This window comes from Salvelinus namaycush, chromosome 42 (assembly GCF_016432855.1).
Source record: "Salvelinus namaycush isolate Seneca chromosome 42, SaNama_1.0, whole genome shotgun sequence".
In the NCBI taxonomy this organism is placed as follows: Eukaryota; Metazoa; Chordata; class Actinopteri; order Salmoniformes; family Salmonidae; genus Salvelinus; species Salvelinus namaycush.
The window spans coordinates 14,726,767-14,753,421 of record NC_052348.1 but is presented as its reverse complement, the minus strand read 5'-3'; the positions used below and the strand labels follow the sequence as shown (position 1 = coordinate 14,753,421).

At 47.0% G+C, this 26,655-nt stretch overlaps 2 protein-coding genes across 12 annotated transcripts in view; both read right to left on the bottom strand.

Moving 5' to 3' along the window:
- Positions 1-365: 365 nt before the first annotated feature.
- The window catches only part of gab1 (GRB2-associated binding protein 1), a 63,717-nt gene continuing 37,427 nt past the window's right edge, over positions 366-26,655 (bottom strand). For 4 of the 11 annotated variants that reach the window (XM_038981643.1, XM_038981645.1, XM_038981646.1 and 1 more), the window contains 11 exons: positions 17,824-17,952; positions 17,332-17,497; positions 14,118-14,334; positions 12,535-13,196; positions 11,281-11,375; positions 10,692-11,037; positions 8,037-8,126; positions 6,840-6,933; positions 6,330-6,447; positions 2,617-2,745; positions 366-2,501 (listed from right to left, as the gene is read on the bottom strand). In XM_038981643.1, coding sequence (XP_038837571.1) covers positions 2,343-2,501; positions 2,617-2,745; positions 6,330-6,447; positions 6,840-6,933; positions 8,037-8,126; positions 10,692-11,037; positions 11,281-11,375; positions 12,535-13,196; positions 14,118-14,334; positions 17,332-17,497; positions 17,824-17,952 — 2,205 coding nt within the window. In that variant the 3' untranslated portion in view covers positions 366-2,342. Of the gene's footprint in view, positions 2,502-2,616; positions 2,746-6,329; positions 6,448-6,839; positions 6,934-8,036; positions 8,127-10,691; positions 11,038-11,280; positions 11,376-12,534; positions 13,197-14,117; positions 14,335-17,331; positions 17,498-17,823; positions 17,953-26,655 lie in introns of those variants that run through there. The other 7 variants (XM_038981647.1, XM_038981648.1, XM_038981649.1 and 4 more) reach the window with 7 other exon arrangements.
- LOC120034944 lies at positions 2,742-4,883 on the bottom strand. The gene is made up of 3 exons (XM_038981658.1): positions 4,545-4,883; positions 3,843-4,504; positions 2,742-3,802 (listed from the first exon to the last, which is right to left on the bottom strand). The coding sequence occupies exons 1-3, from the start codon at positions 4,678-4,680 to the stop codon at positions 3,674-3,676; spliced, it is 927 nt and encodes a 308-aa protein (XP_038837586.1). The 5' UTR covers positions 4,681-4,883; the 3' UTR covers positions 2,742-3,673.

Below are 26,655 nucleotides of genomic sequence, written 5' to 3'. Positions count from 1 at the left end.
TGGTAGGCACTTGGACACTTCCTGAAACAGAATGGCACAATTTAGTACAGCACATCACTTTGTGCGTGCATTTCTCATTCCTCTATAGAAATGTCTGTGGTCCAGAGTAGGCTGGTGTGAGGAGCTACAGGAGGACGGGCTCATTGTAATGGCTGGAATAGATGGTCAAACACAAACCATGTTAGACTCCATTCCAATTTTTTCATTCCAGTCATTATAATGAGCATGTCCTCCAGCTCCTCCCACCAGCCTCAGTGGGTGGGACTTCCTGGCCTTTGTTCTTTTCATTTATCTTTCCTCTGTCATTGTTTTCCTCCCTATAGTACGCCAACATTTTTTTTTAACATAAGTGACATACTGTAGGGTGTAGGTGACAAACAGACTCAAAAGGTTGTTTTTATTTAGTTTACTTTCAAATGGAAATGTTTCTCTTTTGATTCATTCAAAAAAAGATAAAAGCATCAACGTTTTGCAGTTGGTCTCGAGACAGACAAAGCTGCAATGGGATGGTGAGAATGAAGTAGTATGGAAATGACAGTACAGGCACAGTTTTTCAATTCAAATGATACATGCTGGAATAGTTGGTGCAAATATATACAGCAAAGACTAATTCTCCTGGTAAAACATGCTTAGGACTTGAGAGAAATGGGCCTGTGTTCATGAAGCATCTCAGTGTAAGTGTGCTGATCTAGAATCAGTTGTTTTGCCTTTTACAATGACTAAGATTACATGAACAGTGGAGACCTGATCCTAAACCAGGGCCAGGTTCCCATCATTAGAACCGTAGGATCCTATGGTTCTAACAATGAATTTAGCCTTAAGATGCTTTTGGGAAACCGGCGTCTGCACTCATACTCAAACACTGTGAATAGGGTCCCTGGAAAGTTAGTAAAGCCAATAGTCGTCATGAAAAAAACACTACGATTCTTAAGTATTTTCTTTTTAGGTAAAACATCAAATTCTCACTATTTACAAAGACATATCAAGTAAAGTAGATCGTAAGGCATACATACATACATCAGATCCCAGAAGGTGTGTGTGTGTGTGTGTAAATCCTCTTGAAATAAATTAAAACCTAAGAGAGATAAATGAAATCGACACACCATCACAATAATAAACTCCTGAAACAAATTGACTGGCGCTCGTTGAGAAGGCATTTTCAACAGCACTTTGCTCTATAGCATCAAATCTGTTGGTTTATAGATTATTACTTGGACATCTATCGTTGAGATAACTCAAAATAAATTAGAAATGGAAATAGCTGTTATTAGTATTTGAATGAGTACCTGATTTCTCTCTTCTATAAACCTACGTCTGACACCTTTGCATAACTCACAGAAAGTGTCGGGGAGCTTCCCGTTAAAAGCGGTCACAGTTGATTCTGTCATTTCATATCACATGTCCCGATACCATCTCGGAGAGGCGTATAGAATTCCACCCTGCAGAATTACCACACACCGTATATAGTGTTGAATAAAGGACACTTTCTGTTTATATACATAACACTTTGTACAGTCTTTTTGTTTTGCAAATGTCAAGCCATTTCCTCTTCCACTAAAAACTAAACGAGGATTTGAATCATTTCTCAGTCGATTAAATGACGTTGTTTCAGTGAATCCAAACCTTTGATTGAGCACTTGGTCAGTTGCCTTTCAGAAAAACTTACTTGTATTCTATTTTCTTGCATTCACAACAAGTCTTTCACTAAGAAAACCTGGTTCTCTCTCTTACAATGTTTTGGATAATATTAGACCTGTACAAGAGAAAAATGGCCCAATTTCCTACCAGCAAAACTAGGCAACCTTGGCAGTAAAGTATTAAGTAGACACTAAGCATTTTGAAAGAGAGATGACTCATTCTCCCCCAAAACAGACTCCAGACAGTGTCCCACAGTGTTGTGATTTAATCATAAAGGAAATGTCTTTAAGTCTTCTCCTGGTCATTCTCCAACCAACTAGAGGAAAAATGTCAACTGAAATCCACCATAAGTGGCAGTAAGTGTTCCAGACTCCAAGTCTTTGTGGATGTGGTAATGTCTTTACAGAGTCCCCATATCAGGCAGGTGAAGACTGCATCAATCAAACCTACTTGCATCCATACTGCATTCAGCTTATTCCTGGCACATACCACCTGTCTGCCACAGAGGGGCGCTGTGCTGTCGCTGTTCTGATGGCAGTGTAAACTAAAGACAGTTCAGTGGCCCTGGAGGTCTGCCGGCCCCCCTTCACTTCGGCACTAGGAGTCTGGAGGAAGTGGAGGTGGTGAAGGCCGGGGCCCGAGCCTGGGCTTGGAGTAATGTCTGCGGCCCAGCAGCGTGGGGCTGTAGCTGGGTGAGCTGGGGGTCACTTGGGCCCTTTGGTGGAGGTGTCTGTCTCTGTGGACTGGCGTCCGTCGTTCCAGGCCTCCCGGGTGCTCTTGAGGGCCTGCGTCCGCTGCTGGTCCACCACCACGTAGTCCACCCGCTCATCTGACACCGCCAGACCAATCCCATTACTCTTCTTCTGGAGAGGAACACACACAGGTCAGTTTCAATAGTTTGTGTGTGTGAGCGAGAGAGTGTGTGAGTGAGTGAGTGTGTGAATGAGTGTGTGAATGAGTGTGTGAAAGAGGTCTCACCTTCCGTGGTGGGGTAGACTTGCTGGGGTCCAGGTCTAGGTCCAGGTACTCCACCTGCTTGTCTCCCTTGGGCTTCACCATTGGGCTGCTCCCCCCGTCCGCCGTCATGGACACACCCAGCTTCATGTTCTAAGCAACCAGGGAGATACCATGTTACAGTGGAGATAGGGGGATGATGACACTCACAGGGCATGATTAAATGTTAGTGCTACACTCTAGGAGTGGGCAAGAGGAGTGGTAGTACAGCTACAATGGAGACAGAACTGGAACGGTCTACTATGAAACATACATTAAGGTATTACGCAAACCTCAAGTCACGTCAGCATATACACTACCACTGCAGACGGTGTCTGAAATCTTAGTGGGTTTTGGGGGGAAATTACACCACAACCCACGCCATGCAGTGAGAGCATAGGCTCTATGGGCATCTCCGGTTAGGCTCCAAACTGGCAACCCAGGCAGCTTGTCTAACCACACTTGGCAACCCGTCTCACCTCCTCTACGGTGTCAAGGCCCTCCATCTCCCTCTTAACAGGGGTGATGGGGACAGTGCAGTAGAAGGACTCCTCTCTACAGAGACAGCAGGGAAAGGTCAGAGGTCAAACAATAACACAGGATGTACTGAGGGGGAGGAAGAAGAAAGGGACTAGGAAAAAATATGAGTGAAAAAAGCAACAGGAAGTAAACATTAGGTAAAGGCGAAGAAACGATAAGGGAAAACACATCAATAAAAAGGTCATAAAGACCTGGAAAACAAACAATCAAGCAGACATACTATACAGGAAATTACCCATTTTGTTGTTGGTGAAGTTATCCAGTCAATTTAGTATAGTTAAGATAATTTCCTTTAGGAGAGAACGGAACAACGTTAAACAGTGATTGTGCTGTTCAATTTATGACTCCCACCGGGAAAATATATATTTATTAAAAAATATATATATATTTAGGACATTTCTGCTGTATTCAGACAGATTAGAAACAGTGGGAAGACGAAACAGCGGTGAGACAAAGTGGGAAAGGTGGAGACAGAAATCAAACCCTGGTCGCGTTCACGTGCCTACACCACCAGATCATGGAGCCTGAGCCAGGGAAAATCATTTTTATCTGACCAGTCAACAAAAAGGGTCCTTGAGAACTGATGGAAGAAAAACACAAGTAAGAAGAAAAGAAGAAGCAAAAAAGAGATGTCCACCAGATGGACTGAATACCTGCAGGGGGAAGGAGATGTCCACCAGATGGACTGAATACCTGCCGGGGGAAGGAGATGTCCACCAGATGGACTGAATACCTGCCGGGGGAAGGAGATTTCCACCAGATGGACTGAATACCTGCAGGGGGAAGGAGATGTCCACCAGATGGACTGAATACCTGCAGGGGGAAGGGGATGTCCACCAGATGGACTGAATACCTGCAGGGGGAAGGGGATGTCCACCAGATGGACTGAATACCTGCAGGGGGAAGGGGATGTCCACCAGATGGACTGAATACCTGCAGGGGGAAGGAGATGTCCACCAGATGGACTGAATACCTGCAGGGGGAAGGGGATGTCCATCAGATGGACTGAATACCTGCAGGGGGAAGGGGATGTCCATCAGATGGACTGAATACCTGCAGGGGGAAGGAGATGTCCACCAGATGGACTGAATACCTGCCGGGGGAAGGAGATGTCCACCAGATGGACTGAATACCTGCAGGGGGAAGGAGATGTCCACCAGATGGACTGAATACCTGCAGGGGGAAGGAGATGTCCACCAGATGGACTGAATACCTGCAGGGGGAAGGAGATGTCCACCAGATGGACTGAATACCTGCAGGGGGAAGGAGATGTCCACCAGATGGACTGAATACCTGCAGGGGGAAGGAGATGTCCACCAGATGGACTGAATACCTGCAGGGGGAAGGAGATGTCCACCAGATGGACTGAATACCTGCAGGGTGAAAAGAGTGAACGCGCAAACGAAAAAGACAAAAAAGCAGGATGACAAGTGATGGAGGGGGAAAGAAGAGGAAGAAAATAGAAGTGTTGAAGAGGAGTCCTTCTGTGGCAACCATCGATTTCTCCATAAAAGATGAGGTTTGGGAGGCCGAGGAAGATGATAACGGACTATGACTTTTAATAGGTATACTATACTAACATGGGAAACGAGAAACGTCGACTCATCATTTCAATATCACCACACTAACAAAAAACAGTAGTATGTTTTGAAGTGAAGTCAAACTACACTATATACACAAAAGTATGTGGACACCCTTCAAATTAGTGGATTCGGCTATTTCAGACACACCCGTTGCTGACATGTGTATAAAATCAAGCATACAGCCACGCTATCTCCATAGACAAACATTGGCAGTAGAATGGCCTGACTGACGAGCTCTGTGACTTTCAACATGGTACCATCATAGGATGCCACATTTCCAGCAAGTCAGTTCATAAAATGTCTGCCCTGCTAGAGCTGCCCCGGTCAACTGTAAGTGCTGTTATTATGCAGTGGAAACGTCTAGGAGCAACAGCGGCTCAGCCACGAAGTGGTAGGCCACACAAGCTCACAGAACGGGACCGCCGAGTGCTGAAGCGCGTAGGGCGTAAAAAAACATCTGTCCTCGATTGCAACACTCACTACCGAGTTCCAAACTGCCTCCGGAAGCAACGTCAGCACAAGACCTGTTCGTCTGGAGTTTCATGAAATGTGTTTCCATGGCCGAGCAGCTGCACACAAGCCTAAGGTCACCATGCACAATGCCAAGCGTGGGTTGGAGTGGTGTGAAGCTTGCCGCCATTGGACTCTGGAGCAGTGGAAACACATTCTCTGGAGTGATGAATCACGCTTCACCATCTGGCAGTCCAATGGACAAATCTGGGTTTGGCGGATGCAAGGAGAACGCTACCTGCCCCAATGCATAGTGCCAACTGTAAAGTTTGGTGGAGGAGGAATAATGGTCTGGGGCTGTTTTTCATGGTTCTGGCTAGGCCCATTAGTTCCAGTGATGGGAAATCTTAATGCTAATGCATACAATGACATTCTAGACCATTCTGTACTTCCAACTTTGTGGCAACAGTTTGGGGAAGGCCCTTTCCTGTTTCAGCATGGCAATGCACCCGTGCACAAAGCGAGGTCCATACAGAAATGGTGTCTCGAGATCTGTGTGGAAGAACTTGACTGGCCTGCACAGAGCCCTGACCTCAACCCCATCGAACACCTTTCGGATGAATTGGAATGCCGACTGCAAGCTAGGCCTAATCGTCCAACATCAGTGCCCGACCTCACTAATGCTTGTGGCTGAATGGAAGCAAGTCCCCCGCAGCAATGTTCCAACATCTAGTGGAAAACCTTCCCAGAAGAGAGGAGGCTGTTATAGCAGCAGAGGGGGACCAACTCCATATTAATGCCCATGATTTTGGAATGAGACGTTGGAAGAGCAGGTGTCCACATACCTTTGGTCATGTAGTGTATTTAAATTATTCTGCATACTGATGTTCTATGGATATTCAGCCCACTAAGATATGCCATCAGACAAATTACATTGCAAATGGTGCACTTTACCATGAATAAAAAAATATATATAATTGAATTGTAATACATTCATTGGCTACTGACTATGTGGAACATTAGCTTATTAATGTGACAAGTTTTTTATAGAAAATGTACATAAATCATTGTATGATTTAACATGAATATTTTAGAAGAGAGTAGTTGAGGACGTGTGTTACATACTAGTTCGTCTGCCTTAGAGACCATGGCTACATAATTCTCATCACAGTCCTCGGAGTCGGTGCTGGAGGCGGTGCTATGCACCGAGGGAGGCCTGGGGGGCATGGGGAACCTGGAGGGACTGAGCAGCATCACACACACACACTGTTGAACACACCGTCGGTACACACACACACACACAAATAGCAGCAGTGCCTGCAGAGTTCCCTGCAGATTAAAAATGACACACTGGAAAAAGACAAGAAGCTAATTTCTAAGACATGACTACTTTGACATGTTATGAGGTGACTAAAGTCATGCGTGGAGGGTTAGTGTTCTGATAGAATAACAAACCTATAGTCACATGCAGTAGAAAGGAATTCAACTAAGTTGACACTGACCTAAGGTCAGCTTTATGTTTACCTCCTAAATGGTTAGGATGCGGTGTGCGACAATAATCCTAGATCTGTGCCTAAGGGCCACTTTGACCCTGAGCTGCTGAAGAGGTGAAAGGTCAAGGGGTAAGACACTTACTCCCGAGCAAAAGACCTGGTGACAGGCGAACGGACGGGCGCCGATGACTCCTCCCACTCAGGTAGGGGCTTGATCTCCAAAGGGGCGGGCTTGGCTGTAGAGGGGAGGGGCAAACACCCCCGTCAATCTCTCTCATCACGTACCATCATTGCAACACAATACATTCCACCATACAAAAGGTGGTGGGGAGGTAGGCTTTCATTTGGCCAACAGAGGTCCCTAAAAGCCACAATACCTCCTTGCAAGAATAAAACTGTAGGCTAGATTCCAATATGAGAAGTTGAGTGTAATACAAAAATGTAATCAATTGGTTATAGGTTTATAGAGCACGTCCACATTGAGTGTCCACAGCCAACCGTTCCCGCATGGTTAACGTAACAGAGCCCAGTCTGGCAACCCGGGTGCTATAGAAACACTTTCAGCATAGCTCCCTCAGCCTGGCTAGAAAACACCATCTGGTGCTGCAGTCTACAGAACAGCAGCGCTAACACTGCTCAGCCTACAGTACAGCACTAAACACCCTTCATGCAAACCAGAGATATATACACACACACAATTCTGAACAGAACATAAAGGGAAAATATCATTCATCGTACCTGAGCAATAAACTTTCTTCCATTACAAATACAATAAAGAGCACATGATAGAATTACATGTTGAAACAGGAGCATGCCAAAAAGTGTTAAAAATACAGGAGGTAGTTGGTTAGAACAGTCCATCACTGGTGTGTTTGTGTGTGTCAGTAACCTAATAATCAATTACTGTACTGGTGTAATACATTAACGCTATTGATTACTTTGAATATGTGGGCTTGAGATTTAGTTGGTGGTGCGGTACACTAGTACACTGACAACGTGCTCCTATGTACTGGAGATCTTCCACTGGACAACAATAACATTCCTGAGATATGATCTTTCCACCATTTCCTGAAGAAGCCTGGAGGATAATATCTCTAGGGTGTTGGTGCGGTTCAAAAACGTGTTATGAGAACAAAATGTGGAATCAGAAACGACAACTGAACAGAAGAGGGGCCCGCTGGTCCAGGAGTTAGTTGATTGGATGAGACAGGATACCACGTGATGTCACAGGTCACAGGAGAACATTCAGAGGCATGCGTTGAGTTCAGACACGTTCGGAGAGAATGAGAGATGAGTATTCAGAACCAAGTTTCAGGCGTCGTTGTTTGGTAGTACCTACCCTTGCGTCGTCTTGGGAACTCCCCTACGGTCTGAGAGTCGGTTCGCTCTAAACCAACCCCCTTTGCTCTTATTATTTTAGGACTCTGACCTGATTGGTTAAAAAAGAAGACTTTTCACATTACCATCATTGATAAAACGATGACATCATTGTAACCCCTATTTTAATAAAACCCTGCCATGCAAAGCCGACAGATCAACAGACTTTGTTGAGAGACAACACACTACTTCCACCATACCATTGCTTCGTCCCCATTGGTGTATACACAGTATAGACAGGGCCATCGCCATGGCAACAGCGGACGCTAACATTTCCCATCATGCACCTCACTCCACGCAACATGGTTGTGACTAGAGGGAGTACGGCTACGACCGGAAGTGACTTTTCATAGCAGGTTAGGAGAGCATTTTCTCTAACCCTAACCCTTTTCCTAACCTTAACCTATGTCTCCTAACCTGCTGGGTCAATTCTCCAAACCAGTTTTGAAAAACGAACTTCCGGTCGTAGCTGTACTCCCTCTAGGCACAACCCTGGAACATGGCTGGCCTCAACAGAGACTTGACAACAACACGCACCAGTATGAGCGTGGAAGACCCACTGAGAGGTGAGTCATTATGAGTGCAACAACACATCCACAACAGCAGGCAATAAAAGCGCACATTTATCTGTACACCAGCAGACTGACGGTATAACCTTATGTATAACCCTCACTATAGCCAGAAAACACAGCATACCCCAGATAAAACCATGGCAGACATTTATAATTGACCCCATAACAGAGCCATAAGGAAAGTGAATGAATGAAGCTACTTGTTGGCATTGACCACAGATGCTTCAGCCTCAAGACCTCGCCTACAGAACCAAACCAAGCAAGAGAGGCCCAATCCCAAATTGACCCCTGGACCCTATTCAATTGTGGAGATCTGAGAGGAATTGATTTGTTAAAGCAATATGGTCAAACTTCCACCAAGTGCATAGGGTCTAGCGGTCGATTTGATTTGGGATTTGTACCAGAGCCAGCGAGCCAGAGGGAAGGCTAGAGAGATTAACCCTGAAACCAACAGAACACAACAGCCCTACAAGAACACACAGGCTGGACAACAGTGGTCCCAAACTCAGCAGGTGGATAGCAGTGGTGGTTAGGTGAGGACAGAGAATGCATTGAGATGGAAGTTTACGGTGATGGCCCATGGTTATGAAAACTCAAGTTTAAAAAAAAAGTAACTGTATGCCTATCCCTTAGTCGCCGTAATAAGGACCCCGTGACTACAGTAACATTCCAGTCTAACATGTCCTTGCACTGAACCACTCACATTCAGCACCCCATGATGACACCATGGAAGACACTGGAAAGAAAATAACCAAGAGTCATTGATCTGAAAGTTACAGCTCTAAGCCGTGAATAGAGAGGGACTGACTTCAGGATCTCTACCATTGACAGTGACTGGTAATGACCTCTGCTTCGGGTCTGCCTCCCCTGTGGGATATTCAAATCCTTCCCGCTCGAGATTGAAATGTCCCCTGGTGGGTCAGGAGGGGGTTGTTGATCCATCAAAGAGGCCCTTTCAGAGGGGGGGGGGGGGCACGACAATGGGGACAGAGGTGACCGCTCTGGGCTCCGGGCGCTCCATGGTGATGGTGGCCCAGGCCGGTCACCCCCCCAAAGCCCCAGAGAGGGCCCCCTGAAATCAGGGACAAAAGTCCCTTTGAATGGGGTGAGGGGGATAGAAAATGAGGAGGAGAGCAGGCTAACCTAAAAGAGAAGGCTGAGAGGAGGGTGGAGGAGGCTTTGTCTAGAACACTGCCTACATTGAGGAGAGAGGTCTAGAACACTGCCTACATTGAGGAGAGAGGTCTAGAACACTGCCTACATTGAGGAGAGAGGTCTAGAACACTGCCTACATTGAGGAGAGAGGTCTAGAACACTGCCTACATTGAAAGAGGTCTAGAACACTGCCTACATTGAAAGAGGTCTAGAACACTGCCTACATTGAGGAGAGAGGTCTAGAACACTGCCTACATTGAGGAGAGAGGTCTAGAACACTGCCTACATTGAGGAGAGAGGTCTAGAACACTGCCTACATTGAGGAGAGAGGTCTAGAACACTGCCTACATTGAGGAGAGAGGTCTAGAACACTGCCTACATTGAGGAGAGGAGCAAAGGGTGAACCACAACAATCTGCACTCCTGTCTGATGCCATACAGGAATTGTATAGTGACACATTCTGAAGTGTTGTACTTAAGCAATAAGGCACCTCGGGGGCACCTACGGGCTGTTCTTAAGCATGACGCAATGCAGAGTGCCTGGATACAGCCCTTAGCCGTGGTATACGGTCTGATATACCACGGCTTTTAGCCAATCAGTATTCAGGGCTCGAACCCCCCAGTTTATAATTCAAAATAATGCAATGGTAATCTGCCTTTCATAACCATGAGCCAGCACATGTAAATGTGTGTGAGTTAGAGTTGAATGCCAGGATGTAGAGAGACGAGCAGTTGTGAAAACGTTGATGCAACAGCAGATAAAGACAAACGTACCAATATTCTCTCTCATTCAAAGACACACCGCTTTACACCCCCATTCCACTTCACAGCCACACCCCTTCACCCCCCCAGCCATCCACCCATCCTCCCTGCCCCCCTCTCCTCCCTCACCTTTGCGGTCCGGTTTGAGGTTGCGGTCCACGGGCGGGGGCTGACAATCGCTGATGAGCATGGGCCTGCGGGGTGGGGTATTGGGGCTTGAGCGAAACCCCATGTGGGCCGGCGGGGGAACCTGCTTGCCCAGGGAGAACTCTAAGGTGCCCGGGCCCGGGGTCATGGGGACATAGTTGGGTTCCATGATGGGTTCACAGCCCGACAGGCTGCCGGAGCGGTGGTGGGACGGAGAGTTGGCGTTCATGGGTACGTAGTTCTGGTCAACTTCCTCCATGGACTGGCTGCCCACTGGCATCATGCCTTTGTTTTTCTGGAGTGGAGGGGGGGCAGAGAGACAGGCAGGCTACATGAGGGCATAGACAGACACAAGACAAAAACACGTACACACACACACACACACACACACACACACACACGAAAAGTAGTAAGAGCATGCAAGCTTCCCTTATCTTAATCTGCACCTTAGTACACTTCAAAACTCCATAGTCATAATAGTCCAATACTTGGAAGGATCAGTATCAATGTGAGAGGTCCTTTACGTTGATAGTTTTAAACTGATTCAAGAGCATGTCGTGTAAAGACTGACCAAGTAGCTGTTGAAGCTTTCGTTGAAGTCAAACGAGCAGCTCTTGTCAGAGGGAAACGTCCTAGGGATATCGTAACAGTCCTGGGAGCCCACATCTGCAACAAACATGACAGAACATTTAAAACCAGTGTAAACACAACATACCTACAGTATAGTAGTCTAGGTAGGGCTTACAGCAGTATGAATCAAAATGGTGTTAAATACTAAATAATAAGGGAATACAAATGCACCATTGGAACCACAGTAAGTGTTGAACGGGGATATGCGAAGTCCGTCTGTCACCTCGGCACTAAGGCAGCTGGACTATAGTTGCCGTTCGTGCTCTGGTCATCATGTGTAACTTCACACTAACGGATTTCAGAAGGAGTTCAGACAAACAGGATGATGCGACTTGGAAGGTCGCCATACTCTAAAGCCAAGGCAAGCAAAGCCTTCTCTGGTACACAAACGACTAGACAAACTGGGAATCCCGGGACAATTGCAAAATGTCCTTGTGTTAGTTTAACAGACCTGTTTCAAGTTAAATGATAGGAACAGACTTGGACCGGATGTAGCTGGGCATAATGTTTTATCTTGAACTTTAACCTCCGATGCTTTTTTGGTTGTGTAAATGATTGTCCTTTAACAAGAAAAATATTATTATATATTTTTGGGGAGGGGAGGGCAGGGGTTATTACCAGAGGCCACCACCAGAGGGGGTGATGAGGAGAGGGCCTCAGTGTTGTTTCTCTATTGCTAGTAGAAAAAATGGGTTGGGAGCATCGACTGTACATAGAGGTTGGGACTGAGGCACCAAACTGCTTTCTCCTAAAGTCTGAAGTACGTGTTGTCTGTCTGCATGGCAACCGAACACCACTAATACTGCTACACCAGATGTCCTTGGAGGCAAGGCAGTCTTCAGCTGTGAAAAAGTATTTGTAATTAGCCATTCAAAAACACATCTGTCGCGTCAAGATAATTATCCTGGAGGATTAGACACTTGCTTTGCGCTGCAGATGATAGTGTTGGCTGACAACAGTACACACCAGCCATGTGTTGTGAACATCCTGTCGTTGCTAGCTAGTGTATTTAGCCTTTATAATGATGCACACATATCACTTAGCCTCATGATTAGTGAAAGGATGTGTTACCCTGTCACTTAGCAAAAAGTGAGAGTGAAATGGAATGCTCGTGATCAATTATATATGTTTCTCATCTATTTGACAGGACTAATAAATCAGGAACAATGAATCAAGATCAATCGATGAGACATACCTTTCCTGAGGCGTGATGTGTCCATGGTGCCGATGGTGTTGCTCCTCAGGGCCTTGTTCCCGGCGCTGGTGGGCACGCAGTAGTTCCCGTCCGTCTCCGACATGGAGCGCGGCACGCAGTACGTGTCCGTGGGCGAGCGCTCCGCGGGGGGCGGCGGGTGCCCCGGGGTCAGGGAAGGCTTGGGGGGCCGGGGCGGAGGCATCCCATCCCCACCCTCAGACCCACCACTCGCTGGACCTCGAGGCACCTGATAGGTACAGTTACTGCCTGGTGTGGGAGGAATATCGTAGCTAACCGACAGGTTCCTCATCTGAGTCTCCACGGAGGGCTTCCGCGAGGGCGCGTTGAAGACGTAGAGCTCCGGGGCGTCGCCGTCGACCGGGACGGGGGGCGAGGAGGCGGAGGCCGACTTGGGAAGGAGCACAGTGTCCTGGGAGTAGGAGCGGGGGAGGTGGTAGAGGCTGGAGGAGAGGTCGCCTCCGCGGGAAGGCGGAGAGTCATAGATGGAGGAGGCGGAGGAGGGGTGAGGGGGCAGGACAGAGGAGAAGAAGCCGTTGGCGTGCTTAGAGGAGGAGCTAGTGGAGGTTGGCGTGCGGTGGGCGGGGACGTTGTCATTCAGGTCCGTCTCCGACGAGGTCGACTTGGAACACTCGGCGTGGGCTCTATGGCAACGGCACAGATATATAAACATCAGAAGGCTGAATGGTGTGTGAACATTTCACACACACTTCAACATAGATTAGTGATATGGGTTACATCAACAGATCCACCAATAACTCCTATTGAGGTCCACTGGATATGTTGTTGAGCAGATCTTATTGAGTTGGAGGTTCAGTATAATGATCCATGTTTCATCCTGTGGATCATTTCACAACATGCAGGGTCAAACACTGCACTGTCCTTTGCCAAAGGTCTATTGACATATTAAGTTATTAATGATCACTTCTCAAACACATCAATCCCAGAGGTAAGTGCTGGGTTAGTTTTGTGTGCATTTACAATGTGTGTGTATGTGTGTGTGTCTACATGTATATGTGCATGTTTATGAACCTGTGTGACTTTGTGCACAAGTGTGTGTGTGTGTGTGTGTGTGTGTGTGTGTATCACTCCACACTAGACAGGCTGCTCCAGACTCACTGATTAACCTGGGGAGGAGAAGGAGCCCCTTTGCTCTCACACTCCTCTAGGAGGAGGTACTCCTGGGGGAGAGGAGTAGGGGGTAGAGGAGTCACAGAGCTACACCACCACACACAGAGAGGAGGAGAGAGTCAGAGAACCACATCAACAAGAGAGAAGAGGCACTGAAATATGGACAACATATAGAGACAAGAGGCCTACTAAAGCACACAAGAGGAAAGTAAACGGGGGGGGGGGGGGGGAGCGGTGCGGGGGGAGGCTAAAGACGCCATACTTTGTATAAAAAAAATGTATTTAAAAAACGAGTGACACCAACCTAAAGTACATTATAACAGGAGACAGATGGAGATTAGATGTCAGAGAAACACAGAGGGAAATGTCACAACACCTCTCCACTCTGTACCAATGGCAGCGCTGCACTGTCATATCATGGATCCCACACCCACCTGTTGGGCTCTGGCTTCTTGCTCTCACAGTTGACCAGCCACAGGTAGTCCTGGGGTTCGTCCAGGCTGGACTCTGAGTCCAGGTGGCGCACGCTGACCGGCTGGTAGGGAGGGGGCACGTTGGTCAGCATGGCTGGAGGACCCCCCAGGCCAGGGTGAGGGGGTGTGTCCACCACAGAGCCACCGCTGGCCGCCTGATGGGCAGCCTTTGCCGCTTCTGTGGGGAAGAAAGAGGGGGGAGGGGAGGGAGAAGAGGGGAGAGAGTCAGAACATCTGTGCATTGTACACCGGAGTTAGGACAATGTTGTTGAGAATGCTTCCATGCACAACAGTTATTTCCGAAACGTACATGTCCTGTTGTGATAATATTATAGGTGTTTGTATGGTTAGATTTCTGACTTGTTTGTGTACAGAAAACAGTATAACGTTCTATAAAAGCACTACAGAGCAGCGGGAATTGTATACCGAACACATGACTGAGATACCGCAAGATACATCCAGTACAAAACAGGTGATGAGTCAGACTTGAAGGACACATTGTACGTACACAGGCATGCATGCACACTCTCTCTCACACACACATCTGTGAACCACACAAATACTGACTTTCACTAGACTTTCAAATCTTCAATCAATGATTACGCATGAGAAATACAACCATGAAATTAAAATGTAGCATTACATGTACATTACAGTTTGATGGAATCTACTGAGGGAAATATAACAAACCCAAATGCTTCCTTTCTTCCTACAGCTATTGTATCTGCCAATGTTATTCACACCATTAATACTGAGCTGTATTTTTATCCAAATCTATGTTTTGCCTTTTGAATCCCAACCACGGCCAGACAGCATTTCCTCAAGGTCTCTGCCTTGTCCTTCTCCATGTAGGTCTGTGTGGAGACTGCTTGGTTGTGCTCTATTCATAACCTACTCTGCCTGCATTACTCCCCGCCTACACTTCTCAGTGTACGTGTACTCTCAGTGTACTCAAGGATGCGCCCTGAGATGACAGCTGCTCTCTGAATCTTTACTCTCCCTCTCGTCCCATCCCGCTCTTCCTCTCCTCCACTGTTTTCTCTTGTACACCCTCTCCCTCAATCGCGCCCCAATCAGTCACTATTCTCCTGCTTTATCCTGTGCACTCTCCTTCTCTCCCTCAATCACTCCCTATACATTGCATCCCTTCATCTCTCCGTCTCTTCTCCCCATTCCCCTCTTCAGTTCTCTCCCTCCCGCTCTCCCCTCCTACTTTCACTCCACTCAATACTATATACACTATCACTCACTCTCTCCATCCCCTTGTTTTTCTGTCTTATGTGCTGATTCACCCAGGCAGCAGGAAAATCCCTTTCCTCCTTAATCTCCCCCTCCCACACCGCTGGTTTACAGCCCTGCTGCTCCAGCCCCCTCCACTCGCTGACATTTCCCCAGCCACGGTGCCCCCTCGCCTGGGCGCGGGAGTGGGCTGAACTGTCCCCTCTTTGTTTGTGCTGTATGATCAGCGAACGAGACTTCGCGAGGCACAGAGAGCAGTAGCCAAGGTCCCTCTGCAATATGAGAGCCACACCGCTCGACCACAGAAATCTGCATGGGTATTAAGACAAACTTGCTGCTTGAAACCATAATAAAGTCAACATTCCAAAATGGCCCCATAGATAAGCGATACGTTGTGGTTGACGTTACACTAGAACAGGGAGGGTAGGATACAGCCACAACACCGAGAAAGGAGTGAAGCTGACCTTGTTGGAGACATAGATGTTGTTGTCATAGATGTAGTGGGTACTGCTGATATCATAGTCCAGGACATTTCTCCTCGACTAGGGCCTCTAAATGGTTCCCTAACATTCTGATTAAACCCACATGCATTACAATAGTGAGTTTAGATTATAGGGTCCATTTCTGCAACTCAACCACAGCCTAAAATGAACACGCACCAGCTGCAAAATGCAGGTAGATTTTGGCATTGGTTTTGTTTCATAGCTGGTAATTGAATCGCACAAAGTCAAAGAACTACGAATCATATACAGCCTATCCCACCTCTGCTGCAACACTGCCTGGGCTGGAGGCTGTGCGCACCTGAAGAGTGAAAGATTCATTTTTAGAAGCGCTACACACAGGCATAAACGTTGGTCTAATTTACAGAAAAATGTAAGTCTACTGATGTGAGACTTTGTCCTTGTGTTTCTTGGCCATTTACATTGTTTTGTTCACAAGCTAGGTTGTTTTTCTATGTTTGAATTTCAACAGCTAGAGAGGACAAGACAACTCTTCTACTTGTCAGACTCAATCTCACAGGCACAAACATGAAGACTGGAGTCGCGTTACCACGGTAACACCCGCTCTTAAAGGGACAGGTGAACATTTGTCTCATCTGTGATATTTTGGTTAAAAATGTAATTAATATTCCACATTACTTCTTACTAGTAATAAATGTATTGTTTTAGAAACATTACAAAGCATGCTCATCCGTTTTGAGTGGCTGGTAGATTTTTCTATATAAAAAAATTGAGGTAATTTTAGGCCCTGAACTCGACAGTACCTCCCATGTCAGCTGAGAGGGAAGTTCAGGTCCGGAGGCACCTGTATGTGGCCCCCACTGATGATGGTGGGAATGGACGTAGAAAGAGGAACTCTAAATAAACCACAATTCTGGTTTGGTGGGCCCCACCCACTCGCTTTTCCCTGAGTAAGTGCGCACGTGCGAACGAAGTAACAAATGTGAGAGAACAAATGAGAAGGAGAACAAATGAGTGACAAAGACCGCGAGAGAAAACAAACTAGAGAGCAACTGAGAAAGGGGGAACAATGAAGGTAGAGAAGGAGAGAAAGTGGCAGTGGGGCTCAGCTTAGGGGGGGGGGGGGGCACACAATGCTTTAATTAAACAGTACAGGGAAACATGTGGTAACGTGAGCCCACCTGAAGACACGGCTCATTAGGCCTCATTAAGCCTGTGCTGGAAACAAAGGCCACTTGGCACACCGTGTCCAAACCTACACTACACCAGGATATGATCATTATGTGAGAGTAATATGTGTGGGGAAAGACTACCGTTTCCTCATTCATATTACTGTTCTGTTGCATTTCTGCGTTTCTCTCTTTTCACATTGTATAGACACATCTCAGAGTTCCTCTCGTGTGTGCGCATGCGAGTGTGCGTGCCTGCGCAGGAATGTGTGTGGTACGTGTGTGTGCGTGTCGCATCATCATTACCGTCGTCCGTGGGGTTGAAGCCGCAGATGTCACAGATGTAGCGGACCCACTTGTTCATGTCGTCCTCCGTGTCGGCCACCAGGTAGAAGACGCGGTCGATGGTCTTGATGTCGAAGATGAAGCTGTGCTCCAGGTCCTTCTTGTTGAACGTGAGCCCTGCGTCCACCTGTGGGGGGGGGGGGGGGGGGGGGTTTAGCGTTAGCATGTAGCTGTAGCATTACCAACCACATAACAATAGGGCTTAGCATTAGCATGTAGCATTACAAACAATAGGGGTAGCAATATCCGTTGTAGCCACAGCAGCTATAAGCCACTGTCAATGTCATTACTGTTATAACTGTCTTTTATCAGTATTAGCTAGTGGTACAGTAGCATTACTAGGACCATTAGTTTTCCCTGATCACGTGACCTGACAAAAAACGTATTACATAACTAGGGTCCAGAGTAACAAACTCCGGGCCTTAATCAGCCGTAGCATAAGTAGTGTTTCACCTGTTCACACAGGTTGAGGTCGATCACGCGGATGGGCTTCTTGGCATGATCATTCTTGTAGTACTCCAGCACGTCTGGGTCGCCCGAGAGACGGCCGCTGCGGAGAACAAACCACCGCTTCTTCCATGCCTGCAGAGAGACGGGAGACAGGAGACATTTTAATGTTGATGATCTGTTCACATATCATCCCTTACTTAAAAATTCCCCAGGACACCCATAAAACCTCCCTCACTCCCCCTTGAAAAGCTTAACAAACCCCTGAAGACTTCACAACAACCCATATTTTTGGGCATGGCCTTGTCCTAGAATGGCTCAGGGGACCAGAGAAGAGCGAGAGAGAGAAAGAGGGACAGAGAGAGACAGACCGAGAGAGAAAGGTCACTGTGTTCGCTCATATGGCTCCATTCCTGGCTGACCACAGGCTGGACAGGGGCTTTGTTTTTCCACCCTGGCCTCTGTGTGCTTCTCTCTAACCCTCCCTCTAGCTATCTCTCCCGCTCTCTCTCACTCCATCGCTCTTTCCTCTGGTCCTGTAAGCCACACAAGGACAGGCCTGTGTTCAAAATTGACCCACTCTCCCCCTCTTCTTATATCCCAATCCATCCCTCTCCCTCCCTCTACAGCCTCTCAATCACTCTCCTCTGAGCCCCACTAGGACAGAAAAGCCAGAACTATGTGTCTGGAACACCCAGAGCCCACACTCACCACAGACAGACATAGTTTAGTCTGGTTAGGTCTAGTATCCCGACTGTGGAAGAGCACAACCAACCACTCTAAAAAGGGCCACAGGCAATTAGGATTTTACAATAGGATTTGTCCTCCATCTGTCTATGAGACACAGGTTCCGTCCGAAATGGCACCCTATTCCCTATATAGTGCCAAACTTAGGGTTCCATTTGGTACACAGCCACAGAGCTTCCAAGGCAGCTAGGGTTTAAACACAGGGCACAAGACCCAGACAATGGGATATAGCATAGAAAAAGAATAGAAACCCATTCTATTTCTATGGCAGACTTAAGACTGTGGGATGGATAGGGTTGACAATGTGGAGTGGTTTAGTTTTAGTTGCACAAAGGCACTAAGAATAAATCCCGGGTGTCAATGATCGTCAGGCACTACCATCCGAAAGTCAGTCAGAGGAGGGAACGAGACAGAACCAAGTGAGATGCCTAAACAGGAGTCTGCTCTCTAATGCTTTTATTTTTACAAATGAGGCCCGGCCCATCTAGATGGCTTTTCACCTAGACTGTGTAGCTTAAACTTATAAGGTTGTTAATTTGTTCAATGAAACTCAAGGATAAGCGGGACTAAAATGCACATGAAAACAAACTGTGGCTAATTGCAATGAGCCACCAACTGATTCGCTGAGTCACTTATGCTAAGCTTGTGTTTTTTGGAAGGATTCATTCCCGGATTGCAGCTTTAATTGAGCAACATTGTGGAGCAAAATAGACTCTGCCCATCAATGGACACTTGATAGAGGTATTGAATATTGAACAGTGAAATTGGATAGAAAAGATGACATAACAGAAAACAAATGCTATTCATGGAATTTCAAACAAGGAGGGGAAACCACACCAGTAGAAAAACAACTCCCCTTGGAGATCAGAGCCCTACCCTCACCCAAGCACAGCCAGCAACGGCCTGTGAGGAATGCAAACTAAAAGCTTTGTTGTTGTTTTTTCGGGTTAAGATTTTAACCGGATTAACAATGCTGTGTGTTTTTTTTCGCCCTCCCTTCAATTGTTTTTCCATCCACAGAGTTCCCTTTGTTAGCGGGCCAAGCTCCGGGTAGGGACGAACAGCCAGGAGGAGAGAGAGCATCGTCCTGCTGTCCTATTCTGTCAACAGGAGAGCCGACCCTGGAGAAATAAACAGGCTGGCTGGCTGGAGGAACTTTACATGGGCGCGCGGGCACGCACACACACACACGTATGCAGCCGTGCACGGCAGAAACGCAAACACACAGAGAAATGCACGTTCATACACACACACCCTTTGAAACTCTAATAGGCCTACATTCATAGCACAACCCTGCAAAAACCCTAACACTCCTTACAGTCATGAAGTAAACATGCCGGCGCAGGGTTCAAGAGGTCTGCGCCACCCCGCTTTGCCCCCACACAGTATGCTCCACAAGAAGCTCACTAAAATATCAACATTTAATAACCACTGCTTATTCAACCATAAAACATGAACAACCAAAAACAGCCTCCAGATAACAATACACAGAGCAATTAACTCCGTCTGTGTGCAACTGGTCCTGTGCAGCATGAACAGCAGCCCAACCCAAGCAGCACACATTAGCATGAACAGCAGCCCAACCCAAGCAGCACACATTAGCATGAACAGCAGCCCAACCCAAGCAGCACACATTAGCATGAACAGCAGCCCAACCCAAGCAGCACACATTAGCATGAACAGCAGCCCAACCCAAGCAGCACACATTAGCATGAACAGCAGCCCAACCCAAGCAGCACACATTAGCATGAACAGCAGCCCAACCCAAGCAGCACACATTAGCATGAACAGCAGCCCAACCCAAGCAGCACACATTAGCATGAACAGCAGCCCAACCCAAGCAGCACACATTAGCATGAACAGCAGCCCAACCCAAGCAGCACACATTAGCATGAACAGCAGCCCAACCCAAGCAGCACACATTAGCATGAACAGCAGCCCAACCCAAGCAGCACACATTAGCATGTTGTTGTTGCGCTGCTCTGTTGCGGTCAGACAAAAGAGGAGGGCGACCCTCTGGTACATGACAAAGCACTCTGGGCTCAGGTTACCCTGTGGGGACACAGACAGGGCCATGGGGTGAGGTTACACTGGGGGAGAGAAAGAGTTCATTTTTGCTAAGCATTTCTTATTGGACAAGCTCAGGTAGTCCCTTCCCGTTTCAGTACTTTTTCTACCGTTTGGTGCCTAATGAAAACGACCCTGGTTTAAACAGACATGGGGACATTTGACAGACGCTCTTATCCAGAGCAACTTACAGGAGCAATTAGGGTTAAGTGCCTTACCTCAAGGGCACGTCGACAGATTTTTCACCTAGTTGGCTTGGGGATTCGAACCAGAGTCCTTTCAGTTACGAGCCAAACGCTCTTAGCCATTAGGCTACCTGCCGCCCTGCTGCTGTCCAGAGTAACAGCTGGTCTGACTAGTTTCAATGGTGCTGGTTAAGAGCTTGTTGAAGAAGGCTTGTTTGAGTGGTGCTTCACTGCAGCTTCAATACAGAGTGAGTTTTGCAAGCCTACTTGATTCAGGGGTGCTTTTCCCATATTAGCAGTAGGGGTGGGAGGAAAATGGTCAGGGATGGAAAGCTGTGTGAGAACATGAGCAATGAGAATCACTCTCAAAAGCTCATTCTCCACTGACCCACACACCCCATGTGGCCATTCCATTCATCACACCTCTACTCTAGTTCAATCTTAGCTAAACTGGTCCCTGTAAACCCCCGCCAGGTTCCTATCCAGTGAAACTGCACGCAACCAGAAATGCCATTGGTGTCTCCAGCCAGACAGCCAATGGCATCTCGCTGACACATACTTTCTATTGTCAGTGGAAAACAGTCCAAAAAGCTCTTCACAACAACCACACATGACAGTGACTGATGCGCACAGTAGCTGAATAGCAGCACTGTTAGACAGTAACTCTGTCCACAGACCTAGCCTGGTTCCAGATCAGTTTGTGTGGCCTTGCCAACTCCTACGGCCCTTGTGACAATTACCATAAGAGATGGCAAGACAGCACAAACAGATCTGGAACCAGGCCAGCACAGACCTACCTTGTGCTATTGATCCTGAAAAGGCCAGCAGAGGCAATGAGGACTCTAGCAGTGCTGAACCCCTGTTACTGTCCTCTCCTCCATTGTAGTCAATGAGGCACAGAACAGTCAATAATCCAATAGTCCCCAAACTGATCTGAGAGTAGTCGTTACTGATCACAGAACACAGCTAATCCAGGTTGGTCTACTTCACAAGGCCCAAGACGATAGAGTAGATCTCAACTGATCACAAATCAGTCCTTACATACAACCAACCAAACAATCCAAGTAGTAACCAAGTGTGTGTGCTGACTCTTCACTGTCCGGGGGAGTGGAGTGGGACGGGGTGGGACGAGACAGGAGGAGCCCCTGGTGCAGCAGCTGTCCCCCCCTCCTCCCTCTCCCCAAGCGCCCTCCCCTGCCCTCTGATAGGGTGTGATGCAGGAAGAGACCCCTGTGCCCGCTCCAGCCTCCAGCCAGACAGAGACACCATTGAGGGGACGACCGGGAGGGCTGGATGGGGGAATGCCATCCGAGTGGAGTCACACTGTTGCCATCAGGGCCCCACTGACCCAGAGACAAAGACAGAGAGGAGAGGGGGGGGGAGAAGGGGAGAGAGATGGAGTGTCTGAGAGGGAGATGGATGAACAGTAGAGAGAGATAGAGGTAAAGGAGGAAGACAAGAGTGAGTGAGAAAAGGAAAGAGGGAGACAGAGAGAGAAAGCTAATACAATATACTTGAAGCCCTTTACCACATTGGGGGTTTCCCCCCATTGAAGACTGGTTATGGGGTGTGGTGGGTGAATAAGAGTGACAGGGACAGATATTAGGGAAGGGGGTAACAGTGGGTGGGGCACGGGGCCCTCAACCGCCACATTCCTGGCTATGGCCTTGGTCCTGCCCTCGGCCCTGCCCTCCTATCCAGAGAACAGTGGCCTTTGTTGGGCTTGACTTTATTAAGCTGCCCCTTGGAATATCTGGAGCTCCAGGGCTCCAGTCACAACCTTCTGCCTGATAGATAGGGGCCACAAGGAGCCCAGAGTTTTAGAGATTCCCAACTACCCAATCGTCTGCCCATACAAATGTATTTATATACTGGAGTCTTGACATATCTACTGCTGTACATATGATGTAGTAGATCTTGTGTAAATTCATGCAGTGTACATATGTATAGATTGAATTTGGATTACTGTCAGTGCTATCAATTCAAATGTATTTGTCACATACACATGGTTAGCAGATGTTAATGCGAGTGTAGCGAAATGCTTGTGCTTCTAGTTCCGACAATGCAGTAATAACCAACGAGTAATCTAACCTAACAATTCCACAACTACTACCTTATACACACAAGTGTAAAGGGATAAAGAATATGTACATAAAGATATATGAATGAGTGATGGTACAGAACGGCATAGGCAAGATGCAGTAGATGGTATAGAGTACAGTATATACATATGAGATGAGTAATGTAGGGTATATAAACATAGTGGCATAGTTTAAAGTGGCTAGTGATACATGTATTACATAAAGATGGCAAGATACAGTAGATGATAGAGTACAGTATATACATATACATATGAGATGAGTAATGTAGGGTATGTAAACATTATATTAAGTGGCATTGTTTAAAGTGGCTAGTGATACATTTTTACATAAATTTCCATCAATTCCCATTATTAAAGTGGCTGGAGTTGAGTCAGTATGTTGGCAGCGGCCACTAAATGTTAGTGGTGGCTGTGTAACAGTCTGATGGCCTTGAGATAGAAGCTGTTTTTCAGTCTCTCGGTCCCTGCTTTGCTGCACCTGTACTGACCTCGCCTTCTGGATGATAGCGGGGTGAACAGGCAGTGGCTCGGGTGGTTGTTGTCCTTGATGATCTTTATGGCCTTCCTGTGACATCGGGTGGTGTAGGTGTCCTGGAGGACAGGTAGTTTGCCCCCGGTGATGCGTTGTACAGACCTCACTACCCTCTGGAGAGCAGTTGCCGTACCTGGCGGTGATACAGCCCGACAGGATGCTCCCGATTGTGCATCTGTAGAAGTTTGTGAGTGCTTTTGGTGACAAGCCAAATTTCTTCAGCCTCCTGAGGTTGAAGAGGCTGCTGCGCCTTCTTCACAACGCTGTCTGTGTGGGTGGACCAATTCAGTTTGTCCGTGATGTGTACACCGAGGAACTTAAAACTTACTACCCTCTCCACTACTGTCCCGTCGATGTGGATAGGGGGGTGCTCCCTCTGCTGTTTCCTGAAGTCCACAATCATCTCCTTTGTTTTGTTGACGTTAAGTGTGAGGTTATTTTCCTGACACCACACTCCGAGGGCCCTCACCTCCTCCCTGTCGGCCGTCTCGTCGTTGTTGGTAATCAAGCCTACCACTGTAGTGTCGTCCGCAAACTTGATGATTGAGTTGGAGGCGTGCATGGCCACGCAGTCGTGGGTGAACAGGGAGTACAGGAGGGGGACATTTTACTATTTGGCTGTTAATTGGATTCGTGCTGATATTTCTTGATTTCCAATGTAAAAAATAAACAAAATGGTTTACTATGACATTTTACTGCATTGTTAGAAGCTAGTAACAAACGTTTCTCTGCATCCGCTACATCTGCGTACGCGACCAATAAACTTTTTGATTTGATTACTGTACCAACACTGACATTCTGGGAAGTTGGCAACAATACCAACCCATCATATAGCATGATGTAGCCTAGCGTCTAGTTTATTATAGTGACACACAGACCCAGATTAAAACCAAACAATACCAACCCATCATACAGCATGATGTAGCCTAGCGTCTAGTTTATTATAGTGACACACAGACCCAGATTAAAACCAAACAATACCAACCCATCATACAGCATGATGTAGCCTAGCGTCTGGTTTATTATAGTGACACACACATACCCAGATTAACACCACTCCTGTACTTAGTGTTTATAAAATGGAGAATCTTCTTTGAAAGGTATTTAAAGTAGTCCAGGCGTAGGCTTAATCTCTATGCAACCGGCCTCGACTGTTCTAACATACTAACTAACGTCTATTACATAGTCGAACTGCGGCACCTCTCATAATAAACAACCAAATGATGTAATAGTGAAAGTGAACATTCCAGAAGGATAAGCGCACCAGCTGGTTGGGGAGTTCCACCGGGCTCTAATCCTAATCAAAGAATGTTCTGGAAGGGAAGAGAAGAAGAATGGGACATTATGCCGCCATTGAGGACAGTGATTAATGACTTGCTCCGGTACTGTGGCTAGAAATGAGTTTAACAACCGTGAGACGGCAGCACCTTGGAGTAGGACTGCTGCCGATCTAGGATCAGTTTCACATTTTAGATAGATATTAATGAATATGATTACATAGACAGGCCAGACCTGGATCCTAGATCAGCGTTCCTACTTTGAGATACTATGTGAATATGGGCCCAGCAACATAATATTCAATATATTCTTTATCATTGCTAACTACATAGTAGCTACTTCCTGCACTTATGAGGGCTAATTCTATTGCAATTAAAAAGGTAGCTAATGCACCTGAAGAGCCTTTAAGAGCACCGATGGCTACGGATGGTCCTCCAGGGTAGATAAATGGCACACTTAAACACATCCATATACTCTACATATCTGATGGTTTGAGAGTTAAAAAGCTAGAATCCTTAATGCGCTTCCTGCGCTACAATAATTTTTGGTCTTATAAATATCTACCCATTAACTTAGTTCAACTGTCATAACCCATCAGCACCCAAAATATCAGCTTGTTTTACTCCAATGTTTGTTAACTAAGTAAACAAACAAGCCTCAAAACATGGTTAAAACTACCATTTTGATATCATGGCTGGTCGGTCCTTGCATCCATAGCTCGGTGTATGAATGAGACTGGTTCTATTTCTTTAGGTCCATTCCTTAACAAAACAGTGGCGGGTGGAGGCTTTATTGTTTCAAACAAATAGTTCAACTTTAAGCAAGGCAGTCTTTGGGCTTTTTGGATGCCTGAAACATTAGCATTTGGAGCAAAAGAGAGAACCGTCAATTGAACATATAGGACGGTGTTGTTCCTAGGATACCAGCGACAGCGACTGACTAGCAGGCGAAAGGTGACGCTGAACTCATTTGTAACTGTGAAATGGGCCCTGGCTCGTGTGCCAACGAGGGCTAATGTGGCACAGCGTGTGCCCTGCTGGACCGTCAGACTCAATGGGCTGGAACAGCGGAGTCGAGTCCGTTTGGAACGACAACAGGAGCCACTAACCACTGCTAACCATAAGCTCTTGGGTTGGTCCTAATAGTGGAAACTGACAGGGTTAGGTTGGACATGTCAGGGATTTAGCCATGGTGCTAGTCTTACGGAGGAAATTAGCTGTCTATTATATAGCTGTTACAGCCAACTTTAGCTTGGTTGCTTCTTCATAAAGGGCCTACCTGCACATTGAACAGATATTCCCACATTGAGCCAGGTGGGGTGGTGAATGGGTCAGGGGGTGTGTTAAGATGTCAGCAGCTCAAACAAGGACTACCACAGCTTGGGCCTAGTAATCAACTGACTCACCCAGGCATGAGCCAAGAACAGGAGATACACACAAAGAAGACCGAAAACAAACTTGGCACTGGAATCGGATATGCACTACAGTAAACCAGGAAATTAACTTGAAGGGTATAATCTGTCTTGATAAGTGTAGCGAACCAACGTAACACCACGAGACGAATCATAACCCACTGACTGACTGGGTTACATAACTGATTACAGAGGTTACTGGGGCTGTTTGTGTAGGAATTTGTGACCAGAGCCCAGCTGTCCCAACTCCATATATAAACACACACAGCTGCTACCTTTGAGAGGAAAGACTAAGCCAGGCACGCTGGCTTGTGTTCAGTGTGTGTCACAAACATGTTAGGGCAGAGTCCCGGGCAACCACCCCTCGTGCTGCTGGCACTGCCACCAACACAGGGTTACAGTGTCTGTCAGCTGCAGCATTCTGCCTAGCTACAACACAGTCAGACAGTCACCTTCGCTGACAACAAGCACCTCTCACTTCCTGCTCCATTATATTTAACACTGCAGATCTATGCTG